This window comes from Siphateles boraxobius, unplaced genomic scaffold (assembly GCF_051911475.1).
Source record: "Siphateles boraxobius isolate OS27281-9 unplaced genomic scaffold, OSU_SipBor_1 65, whole genome shotgun sequence".
Classification (NCBI taxonomy): Eukaryota; Metazoa; Chordata; class Actinopteri; order Cypriniformes; family Leuciscidae; genus Siphateles; species Siphateles boraxobius.
The window spans coordinates 2,347,621-2,368,658 of record NW_027509192.1 but is presented as its reverse complement, the minus strand read 5'-3'; the positions used below and the strand labels follow the sequence as shown (position 1 = coordinate 2,368,658).

At 37.4% G+C, this 21,038-nt stretch overlaps 3 protein-coding genes across 3 annotated transcripts in view; 2 read left to right on the top strand and 1 right to left on the bottom strand.

Annotated features, from left to right (window-relative positions):
- Positions 1–515: 515 nt before the first annotated feature.
- Positions 516–5,824, top strand: psma4 (proteasome 20S subunit alpha 4). The gene is made up of 9 exons (XM_077210175.1): positions 516–619; positions 1,110–1,141; positions 1,252–1,294; positions 1,400–1,562; positions 2,597–2,674; positions 2,775–2,863; positions 2,955–3,085; positions 3,755–3,878; positions 5,551–5,824. Exons 2-9 carry the CDS (start codon positions 1,139–1,141, stop codon positions 5,703–5,705), a joined length of 786 nt encoding a protein of 261 aa, XP_077066290.1. The 5' UTR covers positions 516–619; positions 1,110–1,138; the 3' UTR covers positions 5,706–5,824.
- Positions 5,825–7,536: 1,712 nt separating this feature from the next.
- Positions 7,537–18,041, bottom strand: oaz2a (ornithine decarboxylase antizyme 2a). The gene is given in 6 exon segments (XM_077210172.1): positions 7,537–9,593; positions 11,358–11,443; positions 11,934–12,106; positions 13,466–13,543; positions 13,545–13,596; positions 17,865–18,041. Coding segments are annotated over 6 exon segments (540 nt in total). The 5' UTR covers positions 17,885–18,041; the 3' UTR covers positions 7,537–9,462.
- Positions 18,042–18,150: 109 nt separating this feature from the next.
- rbpms2a (RNA binding protein, mRNA processing factor 2a) overlaps positions 18,151–21,038 on the top strand; it is a 50,102-nt gene continuing 47,214 nt past the window's right edge. Inside the window, exons 1-2 of the mRNA XM_077210171.1 lie at positions 18,151–18,241; positions 18,594–18,738. The gene's annotated coding sequence lies outside the window, so the exon portion shown is untranslated. The remainder of the gene's footprint in view (positions 18,242–18,593; positions 18,739–21,038) is intronic.

The following is a 21,038-nucleotide window of genomic DNA, read 5'->3' as shown; positions in this document are numbered from 1 at the left end:
CTCTCATCAGCACAAAGCACCTGGAAACAGGCAATAATGTGAAGTGTTTCAGTAACTAATCGGCACTTTTGGCACTGTGAACACACAAAATAAACAAAAATACATTTCACACTTTCACTAGTTTAATTAGTCTAACAGTGTCTTGGTGAATGCATCCATCACAGAAAAGCTTCCACATTTCTACAGTGTAAATGATCAGTTATTAATTTCTGAAAAAATATGTACATGATTTTAGCCACATATTTAAATTGTTTATTATTAAACAATTATTATTCTCATATTTAAATTCGTTTACTCTGCTTAGAATATCATCGTTTTGATCAAATAATATATTATGAGGAATTTTCTTATGTTAAGCACTGAAGTATATAAATGAAAGGCATTTGAAAAGTAATTAAATTTAGCGCTTGTTACAAGTCAATTTTAAATGTCGTTAAATTACATTGAAAATCAAACTAAACCGCTCACTGAAGGAAGGGAACCAATCAGAGAGCTTCACGTAACACACGTGACCCAGCAGGGAAGTGAGTCCAGAGTGGACGCGCTTCTCGCGGGAGTGAGAATCTTTAGCGGAGTCGGAGCCGCAACAGTGAACAGGCACCGCGAGCACAGGCATTAGGTATGAAATTAATAATATTTTACTATATTTTACATCCTGTATTTGATGCCCATCACAAACCAAAGCAATCTGTGCGTGTCCAAGGCGCTGAGATGATGTGAGATTAATTGAGCGATGGATACATTTAAATGAAATGAAAAGTTGCTGCTTCATGCTGTTGTGCAGGTGCTAAAGCTAAAGCTAAAACATTCAGGAGACAGGAGAAACTGAAAGCAGCTTAAAATGCCACATTTATGCTTCATAATATCTAATTTATATTAATTTATGATAATAAATTATGTGTATATTGTGAGCTGGATTTGTGTTTGTACGTGTTTCTGTTGCTTTCTACTACTTTCTGTTTCATTCTGTTGCTCTATAGATTATGATAGCAGTACAAATCAACGAATTATTAATTTAAGAAATAATATAATTATTAATGATAATGCATTTAACCTCTATTTGCAATTGATTACTGATCAATTGAGCATTTTTTCCTTTCTGTTTGCAGAGTAACGTTATATTTTATTTAAGGGCACTATGGTAAGTGTTGCATTATTAGTGGATCTATTTCTAATGCAGTTTATTGATTAACAATATGTTAAAATAAAAAATAAATAAAACAAACACTCCTTTTTGTTTTAATTGAACAGTCTCGAAGATATGACTCCAGAACGACCATCTTCTCCCCAGAGGGTGAGAGTCCCCACATCCACTGTTTTATTATTTGTTGTTATTATACATGCTGATTTCATGCCACTTGTAAATGTGGTGTGTGTGTGCGTGTTGTGTTGTTGGCAGGCCGCCTGTATCAGGTAGAATATGCCATGGAGGCCATCGGGCACGCTGGCACCTGCCTGGGCATCCTGGCTAATGATGGCGTGTTGCTGGCGGCAGAGAGGAGGAACATCCACAAACTTCTGGATGAGGTTTTCTTCTCCGAGAAGATTTACAAACTCAACGAGTGAGTCGTGTTTTCAGGGTTAAATCATTTATGTGGCCTTTAAAATCATTCTCACGATTACCTGAACTCAAATAACTAGATTATCATGGCTTTTCAACTCATAAGCAAGGAGTTTTATTATTTCTGATATAGGAGGAATTGTATTAATATTTAATGTGTAGATTAATTACATTACTGTGCTTGAGAAATCTCTATGGAATGGCAGTGTTATTTGACTATTTATTGATGATACATTTTTGTTTTTTAATATTTATATTTAGCCTTATTTTTAAGTTTAAGTTTTATTAATTTGAGTACTTTAACTACAACTCATTTCAGTTTGTTGTAAAGGCAAAGTTTAATCTTATTTTAATTTAAGTTTTAGTAATTTTATTGCTTTTGTCATTTTTGTTTTTAATATTTCTATTTAGCTTTATTTTGAAGTTTTAGTTCTTAAAATTGTTACAGGTATTTGTTAAGGCTCGTTTAAATTTGTTTTCATTTTAAGTTTTAGTAATTGTATTGCTGTTGTCATTTTTGTTTTTAATATTTCTATGTAGCTTTATTTTGAAGTTTTAATAATTTTGTCAGATGGTTAAAGTAAATTTTAGTTTGTTGTCTTTTATTTAGGTAATTAGGCAAGGTCTTTTAAAGTTAGGTTTTATTTAGTAACTTTATGTGCTTTCTTAATTTTTTTTAAAGATATTTCTATTTAGCCTTATGATTTTAAAGTTTTTGTAATTTTAGTACTTCTACTTTATAATCTCAGTTGGTTGTCTAGGCTAAGTTTAATTTTTCAATTTAATTTGAGTAATTTTATGTGCTTTTGTCATTACATTTTTTTTTAATTTCAATTTAGTTTTATTATGATTTAAGTTTTAGGTTACATAATTTTAGGACTTAAACTTATTTAAGCTGTCAATGTTTTTAAATTTAAGTTTTAAACTAACATTTATATTTTATTCAATTCCAGCTTTATTTTAATTGCTGAAAATGATTTTGGCTAGTGCTAGATTACAATAACAACACTGGTGTGTGGTGATTCTGTAACGCAGAGACATGGCATGCAGTGTGGCGGGAATTACGTCAGATGCCAACGTCCTCACGAACGAGCTGAGACTCATCGCACAGAGGTGAGTGCGTGAAGCATCATTCTGACTTCTGGTAAAGACAAAATAATTTACAAAAATGAGAGTCTCAGGATTCATATTGTATGTGATTATGTGTGTGCAGGTACCTCTTGCAGTATCAGGAGCCAATCCCTTGTGAGCAGCTGGTCACTGCCCTGTGTGACATCAAACAGGCTTACACACAGTTTGGAGGTATGACGGCAAGATCAGAACATTATTGATCTGTTGCTAACATGATCCTGGTGAAGTTTTGGGCTGCTGAATAAAAACGGTGTGTTATCAGGTAAAAGACCCTTCGGTGTGTCTCTGCTGTATATGGGATGGGACAAGCACTACGGATTCCAGCTCTATCAGAGTGACCCCAGCGGAAACTATGGAGGCTGGAAAGCCACGTGCATCGGAAACAACAGCGCAGTGAGTGAAACACACACATTCTGATTCTCAAGCTGTTTCAACTTGTGACACGCTTAAACTGTCCAACTAGTGCTAGAAAGAATCAGTGATTCAGTTCATTTGAATCGTTTGGTTTAATGATTCATTTAAAATATAGTCACTAGGCTGATACTGAATACACGTCCACAAAGTTCTGTTCTCACAAAGTGACAGAAAAGACATTTATAATGCAACAAAAGATTTCTAATTCAAATAAATGCTGCTCTTTTGAACTTTCTATTCATCAAAGAATCATGAAAAAAATTAATCAGTTACCACAAAAATGTTGGGCAACAAAAGTTTTTTCAACATTAATAATCAGAAATTTTTCTTGAGCAGCAAATCATCATATTAGAATGATTTCTGAATTCATGTTTATTCATGTAGATAGTGTCAAATATAATTTTGTTTGTTTGGGGTTGAGTGGCACGTTCCTCTTAAATGAATGCTTCATGAATCAGTTTGATTCTTTAAAAAGAACCAGTTACCAGTTTTTATTAATTCTATGACTAATCGATTAATAATATCGTGATTCAGCCAGTAGATGGCAACAACATGCTGTCCTCAATTCAAGACTTCTGTTCTGTAATCACAAAAGAACACTAATGACATCAGTTCTGAGATGAATGTGTGTGTGTGTGTGTGTTGTAGGCTGCGGTGTCGATGCTGAAGCAGGACTATAAAGAAGGAGAGATGACTCTGGCTGCTGCCCTCGCTCTCGCCGTCAAAGTGCTGAACAAGACCATGGACGTCAGCAAGCTCTCAGCAGAGAAAGGTGTGTGTGTGTGTTTGGGAAGATGGAGATGGAATAAATGTTTTAGCGTGCATACGAGGCTGGTAGATTGAGGCAGTCTGGTGGAGAGCAGACTTCTGCATTATGAATGATCATGTAACAATATACAGACCCACAATCCATCTGAGCTCTCAGCTAATGCAGCTGCTCACGTGCTGAACCACAGTGACATGCAACAACACACTCTTCTTAACAATAAAACAGTGTGACATGAATTCGCAATTACCTATTCATTTTTTTATTCAAAAATGTTAATCAATTACCAAGTGCATGAATAAGAAATCTTTTTTTAAGTTTTTTTACTTTTTACTTTAATGCATTTTTTAAAATTGTTTTAAATATCTCAATTCTTTCTTTCTTTCTTTTTTTTTTTACTTTGAAGCATAAATGGGCTTACAATAACAATGTATATGACTCTCAATAGCTGTTGCTATTTAAATAACTATTCAGATACAAAATGTTTTAATCTATGAAAGTCTTAAAGCCGGGATAGTTTCACCCAAAAATGAAAATTCTGTAATAATTTACTCACCCTTGTTCCAAACCTGTATGAATTCAATGAATGTTGGTAATTAAACAGTTGATGGACCCCTTTACTTCCACAGTATGGAAAAAAAAATTACTATGGAAGTAAAGGGATCCATCAACTGTTTGGTTACCAACATTCTTTAAAATATCTTCTTTTGTGTTCAGCAGAAGATACAAATTCATACAGGTTTGGAACAACATGAGGGTGAGTAAATTATGACAGAATTTTCATTTAAAGGGATAGTTCACCCAAAAATGAAATTTCAGTATTGACTCACCCTCATGTTGTTCCAACCCTGCAAGACCTTCGTTCATCTTCGGAACACAAATTAAGATATTTTTGATGAAATCTGAGAGCTGGATCACTCCTCCATAGGCTTCTAAGGGATTGACACTTGCCGGCCCCGAAAAGTTATTAAAGACATCGTTAAAATAGTCCAAGTGACTACAGTGGCTCAATCTTAAGTTTATCAAGCGACGAGAATACTTTTTGTGCGCAAAAACAAACAAAAATAACGACTTTATTTCAACTATTCATTTCCTTCTCTCTGGGCCTCTAGTCAGTTAACTTAGTATGATTGCGTAGAGCTACGTCACACGCAGGCTCAGTATTGGCCGACGCTGGTCATGTGTGTGATGCGTGTGGTGTACAACAACAGAAGCTTACGCTTTTACACTAGTGAACTGACTCGAGGCCCACAGAGAAGGAAATGAATAGTTGAAATAAAGTCGTTATTTTTGTTTGTTTTTGCGCACAAAAAGTATTCTCGTTGTTTGATAAACTTCAGATTGAGCCACTGTAGTCACTTGGACTATTTTAACAATGTCTTTAATAACTTTTCGGGGCTGGCAAGTTTCAATCCCTGAAGAAGCCTATGGAGGAGTGATCCAGCTCTCAGATTTCATCAAAAATATATTAATTCGTGTTCCGAAGATGAACGAAGGTCTTACGGGGTTGGAACAACATGAGGGTGAGTAAATACTGACAGAATTTTCATTTTTGGGTGAACTAACCCTTTAAGGGTGAAACTATCCCTTTAAAGATGTTGCTTCAGTAGATTCAAAATCTACTTTCATGGAAAAACATTGATTATGTTCCCTCATTTTTTTCTGCTGATCTTTGCAGTGGAGATCGCCACACTGACACGAGAGAACGGCAAGACCAGAATCAAAGTCCTCAAGCAGAAGGAAGTGGAAGAACTCATCAAGAAACACGAGGCTGAAGAGGCCAAAGCGGAGAAGGACAAGAAAGAGAAAGAACAGAAGGAGAAAGACAAATAAAACACCTGCACTTGTTTTCTATTAAATTTCAAAAGCCCGCTGGGATTCCTAAAGAAATTCATATTGCTCTGTCTGTTCATCTGTCATTTTCTTTATTAAACACAAAACAAAAAGTTGAACTGGGTTGTTTTGTTTCTGATAATCTAATGTGTCTGGTAATGTAATTCTAGAAGTTTCCTCACTTAACGTCCCACAGCTGGTGGTGTATGTAAAATAATAGATTAAATGTAAAAGCGTTAATCTGAAAATGTATGCCTCTAATGTAAGTGTTGTGTAACCATGAGTTTTCAGGTTGGTGTGGGCTGAGACTATAAGTATTTCTTCGCCTAGATAACCTTTGCAAAAAACGGGATTTAAACTTTGTCGGCTGAAGACCCAAGTTTGGTTTGAAGATGAAAAACGTACCAAGCACAATGTTCTCTCACCATTAATGATTTTTAGCATTCTTTTCTTCTAAGGCTTAATGGAACCTCGTCACTGACTCGACGAATTTTGTGGGCTTTCTAAGAAGTGCGGGAAAATTATAGGCACGTGTTGCATAAGCGCGCGAATGGATTACTGTCTCAGAGGTCAGACCTGAACATACCGACAATCTTGCAGAGAAACCCGGCAACAGAGAAATTTTAACGTGTCACACAGCTGAGAGGATTTAGGTCATTTTAATGGACGAGATTATTGTGATGTAATGTAACCCAGCACGGATCGTTAAGTGCGTCTGGCTCGCGGCTCTGTTCATAGCGACAGACTCTCTGCTTGTGTCAGTCAGTCTTTCAGTTTCTGAAGGTACCTCAAAGGAGATGATGTCATGTCTAATGGTCAGGAACAAATTCAAGTAAGGTTGAGAAATAACCAAGCAAATATTTAGAGTTTTGGTAGTTTATTACAATTTGTGTTTGCTTTGAGGTTAATGTATTCCTAAACTTTGATAATCTAAAGGATTTATATATTTTTTAATATATATATAGCCTACCCCGGTTTCACAGACAAGGTTTAAGCTAGTATAAAACTAAAATGCATGTTTGAGCTGTTTCAACTAAAAGTAACTTGCACTGACATTAAAATGTGTCATTGTTTTGTCTCAAGATGCACACCAGTAATGTTTTTAAGGGACTTTTATAAAAATAAATTTATTTTATTTTAGACTTAAATTTCCTAATTTAAATAAGGTCCAATCCTGGTTTAATCTAAGCCCTGTCTACGAAACAAGGCCAGTATTCATTCATTGTCTGGTAAAATGAAATAAATAGGAAATATGTAAAAACGAGAAACAATTGCAGTTAAGCAATTTATTATGGTTATTTCTCATAAAATGCAGTTACTTCATGAACATGAACGTTTTATAATGACTAATTAGTTTTGCCATGCATATTTGATGTGTTGTTTATGCTCTTATGTATTTTATTTTTGTCTTGCCAGAGAATGATGGGAAATGTAGTTTTGTTTTAGAAGCCTGACAGCTTATTAACATTCTGAATGACTATTTCTCATCAACTAAGTTGTACTATCATCAATAACAATCAAATCTTAATTATGATAAATATACTTAACAGATTCAGTATTATTGGTTGTTTTTTCAGTGAATAACAACTTGAAAGAATCATTTTTCTTAGAATATCCAAAAGAGGGTAAGCACATTTATCACATTAACTTTAGTCTAGTGTCAGTAGTTCAACATTTGTTCAGTTCACATTTTTCCTTAGCAAACATGTACTTGCTTTATTCAACATCCATAACTTAATTTTATTTCTCCTTTCAGTTCACGCAAGGAATCCTAGAATAGTCCAATTGATTTTATTTGTGGAAAAAACAAACAAACAGGTAAGTCATAAAGTTTGGTTTTGTCACGTGTTTTATTTGGACATAAAGGAAAAAGTTCAAGGTATACAAGTGTAGATTGTCAATAAATGATATCTGATTTACTCTAATTTCTACACTACAAAAAAAACAATCAATATAGACAAAATAAAATCATATAGATAAAAATTAAAATTTAAGTGGATGAACAAAAAACATTCTCTAAAAGCTTATTGTCACAGCCCATGAGGAAAGGTAAGGTCTATTTACACATGCAAAACCTAAAGGCCACCCTGCTGAGAAGTATACAGAACTGAATTCATTGCACCAAATTTCCACAGAGATGACCAAGAATCAAAGAAACAGAGGCTTCCGCTCCAGGGAATGTTTTTGCATGTTTTACCTGACTACGCCGGGACCGAGCCTGCAATCTAAAGGTGCTGCTACGGTAGGTTCACCAGTCTTATCTGAATGAAACTTGAGGCTTTCGCTTTGAATGGAGACCATTATCTTTGGCAAGTGTGTCAAGTTCACTAAACACTGCAAGACATCTTGACGGCTCAAAGTACATCTCTCTGTAATGGATGTGCAATGCACCGTGGGCTGAATTGCTTGTGTTTTCCTGAAGTGCTTGTGTAAAGCCCCTGAGGGGCAGAGGGTGGGGTTGGTTTGCTCTCATGTTCCTGTGGGTTTGGGATGGTGAAGACAAAATGTGTGTAGACTATGGTAAGACTCATGTAGAAGACATCTGGTCTATGCATCTCCCTAAATAAAAATGAGGATACCAGGACCTTAAAACTCAAATGATTTCATCACAAACATGCTCATGCGTCTAGAAGTTTTCAGGTCTGGCTTCATTTTAAAAGAAATAAAAGCAACAGACCTAATTGAACAACTTCTACTCAAAGAATCTGTGAAAAGCAAACCTCAAAACCAGACTGAGAAAAATGTCAACTAAACAAACCTAAACTAAAACTCACACTCAAGTGCATTGTTGGGGTCTGGAATGATACAATGTAGAATGCTGCGTTCCATCCCATGTTTAATGCGAGATCTTTTTTGTACGTAATCTCTTTGACTTTCAAAAATAAAGACATTCTGATGACATAAAAACAAAACGGTAATGTGAAATGCTAGCTGTCATGTTGTAGATGCAAGATCATCAACAGTAAGGGTAATTTAATATGTTTTACACGTCACTGCAACGTTTCTTGGTAATATTATTCGGAAACTGACTTATCGATGTGTTTTATTTGCGTAAAAGTGAATGTTTAGCATTGTCTGCACCTCTCAGGTGCCATCTGTTATTTTCGAAGCTAAAAGTCCAACTTCAAGTGTGTTTTTTACCACTTCTCTAAGTAGGATTTCAAAAATTCGAAGTTGTATGGAACGCAGCATAAATTCTAACAAGTGTTTTAAGATGTAATTGTGCTGTTGAAGTGAGTTGAGTCCGAGTTACCGAGAGCTATTCGGCTTGCTTCCTCTGAGTACGGTGAACTAGTGAAAGTTACAGCTGAAACTCCTAAAGAAGAGTGTCAAAACTGGAATAAACAAATAAATTCCTGATTTCACCACCATCAGCCACTGAAAACAGTTTACAATCAATTACAAATGCATTCCCTTCTGTAAAAAGTATTACTACCATGTCTGCGATCTGTATCCTGATCTGAATATTCCATACATAAGAGTACACAACAGTATAGACAGTTTGATATATGATGATTAACAGAGAGGATATGTTGGATTTCTGCTTTAGCACCAACCCACCTCCTGCTGATGGAACCACCAATCAGAATCGATTGGTGGGTTAATAACCAAAACTGAACCAATCAGAGTGTTAGATGGCCCAGCTTCGCCCCAACCCCTGTCCTAAAAGTCACTTTGATGCAGAGGTATGAAGGGGGAACAGAGACGGGCAGCAAGAGGGGTGGGGGGATTTTAAGAGTGAGTGAGAGTGTGATGGTCACTCTTCATCAGAACTACTGCTGTCTATGGAATAGACCATAAAGAGAAGGTCGGGCCGGGCCGGCACCAGCGGGTGACCCGGTTTCACCACCTCAAAACCCATGTAGTGGAAGGTCTTCATAATGGACACTGCACAAGTGGAGACAAAGACAGTTCATTATTTACTGAACTATGGTTAGTATTTGATTCATTATCCAGTTTAAAAATATTAGATAACCCAATTGAAGGTTCTGTCATAATTACTCAGCATGTTGTTGCAAACCCATATGACTTTCTTTTTTGCAGATTGTTCATAAATCATAATGGGGCTGTCAAGCTCTAAAAAAGGACACCAAAAGAAAAAAGCATAACAGTGCACAAGTCATACGGATAAGCCATAATTTTTGAGTTCGACAACCTCAGGCTACGTCTACATGAATCCGGATATTGAAAATGTCATTTTCATTTCTTATTACACGGCTCTGTAGAATACTTGATTCTGATTGGTCAATAGTGCCAGCCAGCTGTAAATTATTCCCAGATAACAACCGCACAAAGCAGATAACTCAGGCTCATCCGGGTCACTGAAGTCAGCAGTGCCATACGCCATCTAGGAAAAAATTTTCTTCGTGGAAGTTTTGCGTTTGGTGAGCTAAAATATTAAAACCCAGTCGAATCAATATTTTGTGTACAGTTATTTAATTATGCCATCCAGTATCGTGGACTGGCTCTCTCTTGTTTCATACAAACGCAGCTGCTGCCATTTTGTGACTATTGAGACACAAACAGGTACGATTTTAAAACAATATATCTTATCCCCATAATTATTTATGTGGCGAAATGCTGTGTAATAAGTTATATGAATGTATACCGTATCTCTTAAATGTCCGTTTAGTTTAAACTTGCCGTGCTTCAACTGCTCTCTCCGCGGAAGCTTTGCGTTTAAAGACCTAATTAAATATTTCAACACAGATCAATATTTCGTGTCTAATTATTTACTTATGTGGCAAGTAGCTGTGTAATAAGCGGGATAATGTACATCCAGCCGGTGGTTCTCTCAAAATAACTCCTTTAAGGCTGATCAAATTCAAGACCCCGATGCGAATCCTGTCGGGGTTATTTTGAGAGAACCACCGGCTGGATGTACATTACACCTTACATAACACACTCCCTCCAAACTAGCTTTAAGTGTTTTACAAAATTTGCTTGTCCACACTGAAAAATGTGAAAATGCTTAAATTAAACCTCATAAAAGCTCACTGAGATAATACTGAGCGATAAGGCATAATATTCTCATGCTATTCTTCTGGAATGATCGTTTATTAGCAAAATTTCCAACCATTTACTGGTGTTTCAAGGTCACTCAAAATCAGCAGACAATGTATGGTATAAAACGCAATTACACATGTTTTGCCACAGGACAGCAATTGTAAGTAATCATAATCATCTTTGCAGCTATGTGATATGAAGATTGTATGAAGTAACAAATATCTTTAGAAATACTATGTAAGTGAATAGCAGGCACAACAATGCCAATACATCTATAGATATGGAGTATATAGGTACAATATGCATGACTAAAAACTGTTCACACTACACCATGAAAACAGTTTTCAAATGTATCCACTTGGGTGACAGTATTCAAAAAGACAAAACTTATACCAGATAATATTCAATCTCAGTGTGCACGAAAGGCTAAAACAAAGAGAATTATTATTATAATTTTTTTTAAAGATACAGATTTCAAATGTATCCGGATTAATGTGGTTATAGCCTCAGTTTCCGTTATGGGGGAAAAATCTTTGGTTGAGTTCCACAGAAGAAAGTAAGTCACTCATACTGGTTTGGTACAATATGAGGGTGAGTAAATGATAACAGAATTTATATTGTTATATGTGTTTAAATGTTTCTTACATCGATCGTCTCTGTTTTTGTGAAGCCACAGGAACACATAGCTGACTTTCAACTGCTCCTCTGCAAACTCCAGAAGCCTGGTGAAACTGCAGAGTAATGAGAGAGAGAGAGAGAGAGAGAGAGAGAGAGAGAGAGAGAGAGAGAGAGAGATGGTGACGCACTGCTGCTTTTACATAATGTGAATCTTATGTAATAATGCAGATGTACTAGCCACAGAACAACTTCAGTCAGAACACACACACACACACACAAAGTTAATGCTTTCTGACAGTCCACCACCTGCTTGTTGAAGGTAAAACACTCTGTTCTAATGCCTGCAGTGACCTCAAAGACAGCACATGACCAATCCAAATGAGAAATTACTGGATGAACTATCATCAAGAGCGGCTTCATCTTTCACAGCCTCATACCAGTGATGAAACATTACACGGAAAACCAACTCGAGCTGCTTTTGACTAAAATTAAACCAGCCGTTTGTTCTACGGTGACCTAAAAATGTCAGTTAAAGCCGAACCATGTAGAGACCGACGGATACACTGTCAACTTCAATATAGACAGATTATGAACCCAACGTACCCTTCTTTGCTGCCATTGTGGAGAGCTCCAGCGGGGATTTCCAGGTAGAGGGCATCGTCTGAAAGAACCGTGTCCCAGCTGGAGATTCGTCGCTCGCTCAACTGGTACTGGAAGTGCAGGACTGGAGGCGCTCCACTTACTGATCCCGCCTGAGTCACTGTCAGCTTGTCGTCCTGGAGGACACATATGCATTACTTTTCTTACAATATTGCATATTATTACGGTTATTAACATTATTGTAAACTCTTGAAAACAGCCTTGAAAGAACCAGTTCTCAGATGCTTCTCTGAGGAGTTCTAAAAAAAGTAACTGTGCAAGAGAGATATTCACTCTTTTAATCGCGAATCGATCCAATTATTATCGGTCGATTACACTGCGTTGTTTTCTAACATCTGTATTGCAACATGTATCCCATTAATATGAAGTTGGAAATACCCAGCATTTTGGGATTCATTTCAGTAATGAACCTGCAGTAATCCTGTCGATTTTCAATTGGTTTTTGTCTAAATATCTAAAGCCAGAGTAGAACATTTAAACAAAATCAATCGATATAAATGAGCTGAAGAGCAGCCAACAGGGACTTGAACAATAGATCTTTTCACAGATCCTAAACCTCTTAACCTTTTGAGATGATCACATGTCTGCACAGACAGTGCTGACATCTATAGTGTCACACACGCCGCGGTCAGGTGTATCCCGAGCTCGATTACCGAGCGCCAACACCGTCCATAAGTAGGCCAGATGGAAACTATCTGTAAATATTGTACAGAGCTATGAGACAAAAAAAAAACAGATCTCTTCACACCCGTCTCCTCCCTTGGGCTGGTTGTCTGTGTATGTTTTTTGGAAATGGTATGGCTTGCTGCCCCAGACTCTTAGTGACTAATGTATTAATTTACTGTACAGGGTTTTTAGCCTTACAGGTCAGTAAAGTAGCAAACTGAGATGAACCCATTATGTGTACTACCTGTACTATTAGTAAGTATTGATAAATTAATATATCCCTTTTCAGTCTTGTTTTTGAGGTCTACAGAAAATAGGTGCTTGATTTTTCAAAAACACGTATTTTTTTCACATATTTGACATTGTTGCAGCACCTCTCTTCCCAGTCTTGTCAGTAACTGTCAGTATGTTTAATTCCAGTCTTTATGTAGCCACGCCTTCTGAAATGTGCAATGCCCTCTGGTCGGATGGACCAGTGTGTTGTGTTGATTGGTCAACCGTTTTGAGCGTATTTGGGGAAATGTCACGCCCATTACCATAACTGCGAGTTTTAACACACTACTAACGCAACTCAACCAGGCCTCGCCCCTTTTTTTGCATATGCCTTGGGAATTATTTACATTATTTTATTATTTATTGTGAAGTCTAAGTTCCCAGAAGAAAACTGAAGATGCGTTTCAGGGTGTCCAGAAACTGCGCACTGATATAGAGAATAACTCCCTTTGTAGTGACTTTGCATATTTTAGAATGTTTGTTTTTGACGTTCATACAAAAGCGAACAACAATTCAGACTGTGTGTGTGTTCTTACCTTGTGAAGTACGCTGTGAGGGAGATCCCTGCCCGTCCCTCGCCCACCCGGGATCTTCGTTAGTGGGAGAGGGGCATCAGGAGCACCACAGAGGCCCTGGAGCCCGCTGCCTCGAGCCAAGCACGGCACAACTACAACACAGAATACCAAAAGAAAATATGTCATAGCTGTGTAAGGTTAACACAGTTTCTGTCTGGTGCTTTTAACTAAAATTGGCATGTGCTTCTAAAAACTACCTTCGCTCTGTTTGTCGATGTCATGATTTAAGTTCATGACGCATTTTGGCGCAGGACTCAGAGTGCCAGCCGATAACAGATATACCCATCTTGCCAACAGCATAAACCAATCTGGCTGTCTGCTTAACTGAAATGTTGTCTCTCTCTCTCTATATATATCTGTTCTTATGCCTTATCAAACACTGTCACCTTGTCATGTTTTCTGCCGCTCTGTTTTCACATTAGCGCTCAGTTCTCCGATTACAGACTATGGGCCAGAATTACTAACAGCTTGCGCCAACACAAACGATCTTTTGCCGTTAAAAAACTACTGTCAGGATTTACTTAACACACGCAGTGATTAATTAGCGCTGAATAGGCGTGGACAGGGTTATTTTTGCGGCTGACCTTATTGCATGTGCATTTTTAAGAGTTTCCCTTTCAGACGCAACATTTATGGGAAGGAGAGTTTTTAAATGAATCATGCAACGTGATGTACTAAGGTTTGCGCTAGTCAATGGTATTTGGCATCTGCGCCATTATTTACCTCCCAAAATAAAGTTAAACCTGACACTAATTTGCGCTGCTCTTGGTAGATTGCTTGGAAATTACTATGGATTATGAAAATGATCCGGCTGTGTCTCCCATCGGCGCTTTTTTGGAATTGTGTTTTCATGCTAATTTGCCCTGTTTAGTATATCTCGCTCTATGGGAGCACTTTTTTTGGAAGAAATTTTTGTCCTAATATGGAATTCAGCTAATATAATTTTGTTTAGTCTGATCAATCAATTCAATTTCATCAAATCGATCTATAATTTAGTGTTAGACCGATCTATAGGCCAGGCCAATTAATCATTTAATATTTTGCAATCATCAGCATCAGCTGATGGATTTGATTCTTAAAATGAAAATATTGTCAAATTAATTTTGGTTCTTAGAGATGGATGTTTCACTTTCAACTAGACAGAAGGGAGGCAGTTCGCACAGATCACAAACAAGCACATGACGTGAAAACAAGTCTGTAAATAGCAGCTTGGCTGAGACCATTTGACATCCCAGCGGGCTTGAGTTACAGCACTGGCTTTTAGAGATGGTAATAACAGACATTTATGTACCCATGACATACTGGGAGATCTTTGGATCGGATATCTCATCTGAAGCCAGGGCGTACACTGTCAGCGAAAATCTCTCATGATTGAAAGCCTTCTAGAAAATTCCTGATTTTCAAAACATCCCTGTTTATAATAAGCTAGATAGGAATATGAACTCGCGTATTGGCAATAAGCTGATCTGGAAACAGAACATTGATATTGTATGCTATTATCAGCTGACAGCAATCCATGACAAATTAATTGCCTTTTTTCGAACAGCCAATTCATTTGTCATGGATTGCTGTCAGCTTGGATGGATTGTTTTCAAGTCTCATGAGCCAGATTACCCAGCAGGCAAATGAAAGAAGGGCGTAGTGGTTTCCTTGCCCTGGCAACCGAACATGTAACCCAGGAGACATAAGCTGCATGGTGACCACATAAAAAAACAGGTGAAGCTGTTACTTTCCTTTTTGGTAACCCTACAGACAGACTATCTTTACTTGAGTACAAAGAACTAGTAAAACAGGTTTTTAAAAGCACTTTTGAGATGCTCTTGTTTTGCTGGTTCTCTTCTCCTGGTCTCTGTAAAGGGCGCTGGGTATCTGCGAGTGAAATGTCAGCTTGTTTTGAAAGCAGACACTTTCACCCTCTGACATTCAAGCACTTTCCTCCCCTCCACCGTCTCTGATTATACGCTCTGGATCAAAACAGATTCAGGCCAGCTAAAAATAAAAGAAACTGAAACAGTGGGACTTTCTTGGATTCATTTAACATATAGGACTCGATCGACATCACAATGGAGCCGTCGAGTGTGCATTAGATTGCTATGTGTTAACTAGGAATATCTTGAGTGGCTGCTAGAGCGTTGCTAGGTTATGCTTCATATTCTGGTGATATAATGGGAATTTTTGTTATGTTTTGTCATTTAGCAGGTGGAAATCGTAAGTTTGTTCGCTTGGCAAAGTAATAGCACACTTTCCTCAAAAAGACGGGAAATCGAAATGGCGAATTTTAATTTTTTCTATGGAATACTGCAGTATTTATTATAAATGACTTATCCTGGCACATCATTCTTTTAATTCATGTGCCTTTATAATCTTTAAACAAAATACTGTATCCTTCCTTCCTTCTTGCAGTGACATCAACTTTCCTCTGATGATGTGTTTACTGGCGCAAGGGCGGGGCAACCTGTCACTCACATGAGATCGACCAATAGCAAACCACAACCATCCAATGATCTTATCAATTCCCATGGTCAAAATCATTTTTTTCTCGTTCGAGAAGCTGCTTCACTCGGATATAAGTCACAATAGGGAAGAAAGAACTTTCACAACTTACGTTTCATGCCGACTTTAAACTATCATGCATGTCTGTAGGTTTAAAAAAAAAAAAATCCAGGTTATGAACAATAGTAATATAAGTTAAGGATAATGTTTGATTCAGTCCAAAAGCAGAATATATCCCCTAAACAATCCAAAGGTCAATTTTTTGTTACTGAGAAAGTAGTTCCACTAAATTTGTTCCACTAAACATAATTCCACTAAAATTAAAGATCATTCCTGACTCCAGTTGACCTCCAGGACCACAGAGTGATAGTCCGGATCTGTTTAAAGACCGGGATTCGGGTTAATGTTTAGTGCAGTAATTACAGGCTCTGCTGAGTGTTTGGAGAACAACCAGGAAACAGTCAAAACCAAACAGGATACTGCGAGTCTTCCAGGAAAACAGTTATCATTTGGCTATACAGAGAGGCACGAAAGGTGACGACCGACCTTCAACTAACAGTGAACGTGTTTTAGACCAATCCCTGACCAGGAGAGATATGGCAGGTTTGTGTTTTTCACATATCAGATTACAAATCCTCAGCAAGCAAGTGACCTTCTTTGACAACAAGTCTGATGTTCCTATTTTGCCAGAGGTTTAGCTCTGCCACATTCTTCTGCAAAGTGTTTCTCTTTTTAACATTGATGGTCTGGATGGAGTCCAAGTAAAACAACCAAAACACGAACAGAACGTGATGTTGAGAAATAGGACGTCGCATGAAATGTGAGTGCGGATGGATTTTGGGATGTCATTCTGTGACCGGCGAGGAAACATTAATGGAAAATGCATGGTGCACTAATTTAAACATGATGTTTGAATTGTTGGTAGGGTCTATAAACAGGGACACTGCAAAGATATTGCAGATAAACAACAGAGCTTTCTAGGAACTATAGCTTATGTAATGTTTTGTCCCCATTTTTCCTCACTCAGAATACCTTAAATCTCAGGTTAAATATGGTTCATTGCTCTCACCTGCACTAGTGCTAATATTGTTACAAAAACAAACATTTCAATGAAAACAACCGCTGATAGTGTCTAGAGTTTCATAACAGGATCCTTGCAAGTGATCTGTGCTTGGGTTTCCATCCTCAATTCAAATGAGAAAATTACAAGGGTAGGAAATTAGATTGTTTGGGAAAAACGAATTATCTCCTGGACAGTGAGATTTGGTCGGCATCAACAGTCCTGATACAAGCTCATGAATCCTAATTGAGTTGATGGGGTTATGGATGAAATATTTATAGCAGTGTCTCTCACACTCGTCTGTCTGCTGACATTAAATCCCCTTTTATCACAGTCGGAGTCTGATCCTTCAGTACATCACAATAAAATCCTGCCCATTCATAATTTACATACATCACATCTTTATATCAAACTAAATATAATATAAAATAGTATTGTAAATATCATTGATATTTTATATATTTAATTTTGTATATTTTTTATAATAGCCTCTCTCTCTCTCTCTCTCTCTCTATACATATATATATATATATATATATATATATATATATATATATATATAAACAATACATAAATGTATACATTACAATTTTCATTACAAGAACATGTAATATTAGAAAACGATAACATGTATATATGTTCTGAATTATTAAATATTATTTAAAAACACTATATTTTAATGGCACGTTAAAATATATATAAAATAATCATAATAGTCATCAGCTGCGAAATCTTTTCCAGTATGTGCATGAAATTAAAATGTTGCACGACTGTAAAAAAAAAAAATGCAATCGTATATCATCTCACCTCTCCTCTGTGTTGCACATGTTTTTTTTCCTTGTAGACTGCTTTACTCGGATAACTCAAAGAGTGACTGTTGTGCAGAAAGTCCACGGAGAAATGCACCATATATTTAATAATTCTCTCTCTCCGAAGCGTTCTGCGATCCGCGCACCGTGCTTTGACACCGAGCACTGACTGCGCGGTGACGTTGAGGAACTGATTCGGAATATTAATGAGCCTAGGTAATGTCTGCCAATCAAAAGCCGAATGCGATTGTGGACAGAAACGCAGCTTCATTAATATTCATCAAAGTTCAGCGTGGAGAATCATGGGAGACAGACGCAGAACAGGGAAGTGACGGTGAATCTACTAATATTATTCTGTTTTTAAATATCGATGAGGTCAGTTTATTGATTGGTTTATATGTTCACCATAAATATACATAGTAATATAATGGTATTTAAGGGAGATTCAGAAGAATAATGTTGAAATTTGACGACACTGAGGGTTTCTGGGAAATGAAGTTTTTAGCTTTGAACAATCCACCAACAGAGTTTCTGAATCACCTAATTTACGTGTAATTTATCTATAAACCGTAACTGAACAATAAATGTGCTAAAGTCATCTCATTCTCAATTAACCTGTCAAATCGTATAAACGAATGCTTAGAAATGCATAGAAATAAAACTGAAGATAGTCACCTGAAAATACTCTTACGCATCCCTTTTTATTTGTTTTTCAAAACCTCTACAGGACTTTTGGAACGGTGTGGACAGGACTTATGTTGTGTAAGAGCTGATAATGGAAACAACCCTGGGCCAAAAGATTAAAGGATTAGGAACCGGACACCAGGCGATGTGATCGTTACACAGCGGTGGGTGAAGATCAGTCTCAGTGAGTGAAGTGTATGACCTCCAGAGAGAACCCACAACACAATCAATATCTGAACTCTGCAAGGCACTGGGTTTGACTTTTCAGTCGCAATGGAACCTCAACTGGGTTCTAAATCACAATGAAAGCCGTTTTAATAGCATAGAGCTGGGGTTTTCTACTGGTTTTGCAACAGGTTCCAGATGATTTTATCCTGACTATTCATAATAATATGGTTAGTTGCATTTGAATTTAGCATTGTTTCCATGCTATCAGAAGAGATTTCTGTGGAGACTTCAACCGACCTGTTGAGAAAAAATGCAGTATGAGAACTTAATCATGGGTTCTTAGCTTTCTTCATGTGGCATCTCATTATGAGAACATAAACCACAGAAATTATAGGCAACTTTTGCAATCTACTTATTTATGGTTCCATATTGGATTACATAGTTCATTTGTCCTTGTTGGCTGGCATAACATCCATCATGTGTTTGGCGGTTACAGTGAATTGTGGTGTTAGCAACCACCTGATTCGGTTGCTGTCTTTTTGAAAACAATAAACAAGTTTTAAGACATAAACATATATTAGCTCAGATCACGCTACAGTTCCTGTAACACACACCCGTCTGTGTGGTTTCTCTGAAACTGCCATTACAAGGCATTCTGAGACCTCCAGGGCTAAACAAACAACAAAAACATGTCATTTTCTGTAATAATGCTGTAATGATTCACCTTGCTGCTGACAGATGATTAACAACAATAATTATCAAACAATTAAATCTGATGTGGCTGTTTGAACACATTCGACCACATGAGCGTTTACACAACGAAAGCAATCCGATCTAATGCGTTTTTTGGCTACCTCTGGAAGAAGCTGAAAGTGGACACTCTCAAAAGGTTTTAGACCCCGTTTACACCTGTATTTATCGTCATCCATTTGTGATCCGATGAACCAAAACTCATCTTAATACCAGGTGTAAACAGGGCCTGCTCCAAACACAAGCAGGACATGTGCTGATGGGCCAGTGAGAACAGAGAGTGTTTTATTCCATGGACAGCATCAGCTTGCTGATCTATTAAAAGCTCCATTGTATCTTTTCCTCTTTGGCACTCTTCTACATCCAGGAAATGCTTGTTTACTGTGTCAGGTAATCATCTCAGAGGCGAAAGGGAGAGATTCTCTCTGTCACTACAGGCATGGCATGTAAACTGCTTCTGATTTCTGCTTTATTCATTCCTTGTTTAGGGGTATTTGTTTAAAAAGAGAGTGACATGTTGAGGACATTGAAAATAGCTTACAATGTTCTAGAAACCACCCAACACATCCTACCCATCACCAATTCATTATGCCCAATCCTGTTCCTGGAGATCTAGCTTCCTGCAAAGTTCACAACTGGACCAGGAGCACTTGATGACTACAGACAGGTGTGTTAGATCAGGGTTGGACCTGAACAGTACGTACATTAGAATTCCCCAGTAATGCCCTCGAAACCACATAGAACATCCTGGCAAGCATCCAGAATTTCCTATAAAGACCCTAGCAACCACCTAGACTTCCCTAGTAATGCCCTAGAAACTACCTAGAACATCCTAGAAACCACCTGGAACACACTAGCAACCTCCTAGTATTCTCTAGTAATCCCCTAGCAACCACAATCACCCAACCAACAACACAGTTTCAAGCCGGATCACCCTAGCAACCACTCAGAAAATCCTAGCTACCAGTAAGAACATCCTATCAATCAGACAAAACACCCAAGCAACCACCCAAAATTTTCACAGTGAATCACCACGCAAATCTTCTGTAGAAAATGTGTTAAATCGATGAATCAAGTTCCAGGGGTGCACAAAATGTGGTAAAAATAACACACTGTTATCTGTGCGTGCAGCCTCACACACTTGAAGCGTACTAAATATATCAATGTAAGAGAAACTTTTCTGCCCAGATTTGAAACATTGATGCCATCATTCATTGAACTGAGTGATACTGAGAAAATGCCCTTCATACTTGGAGAAGATGATAGCACAGATGCACTAGCCGCTAAATATGTGTTAGCCATTCACAATGTCAGAGACGGTTAACGGTGAACAGACACATACACACAAAATTATGTCAAAATATCCATCTCGGCAAGTATTCTCTCGGTTATGTCATAAGTGAACAGTTGAGAAAGAAACCGGATGTGTGTCAGTATATTCGGTCTGTGCATTCAGTCTTAAAGTGACAGCAGCCTAATATTTTTGCTGTTGTCTGTGTCATTTAATGTTAATAAAATAAATAAAATAATACAGCTTTAACAAGGATGAACCTATATTTAATTTCTACGG

Coding starts and splice junctions, on each gene's coding strand:
- psma4 (XM_077210175.1), top strand. Junction 1,563..2,596: donor AAGATTTACAAACTCAACGA/GTGAGTCGTGTT, acceptor TCTGTAACGCAG/AGACATGGCATGCAGTGTGG. Junction 3,879..5,550: donor CAAGCTCTCAGCAGAGAAAG/GTGTGTGTGTGT, acceptor TGATCTTTGCAG/TGGAGATCGCCACACTGACA.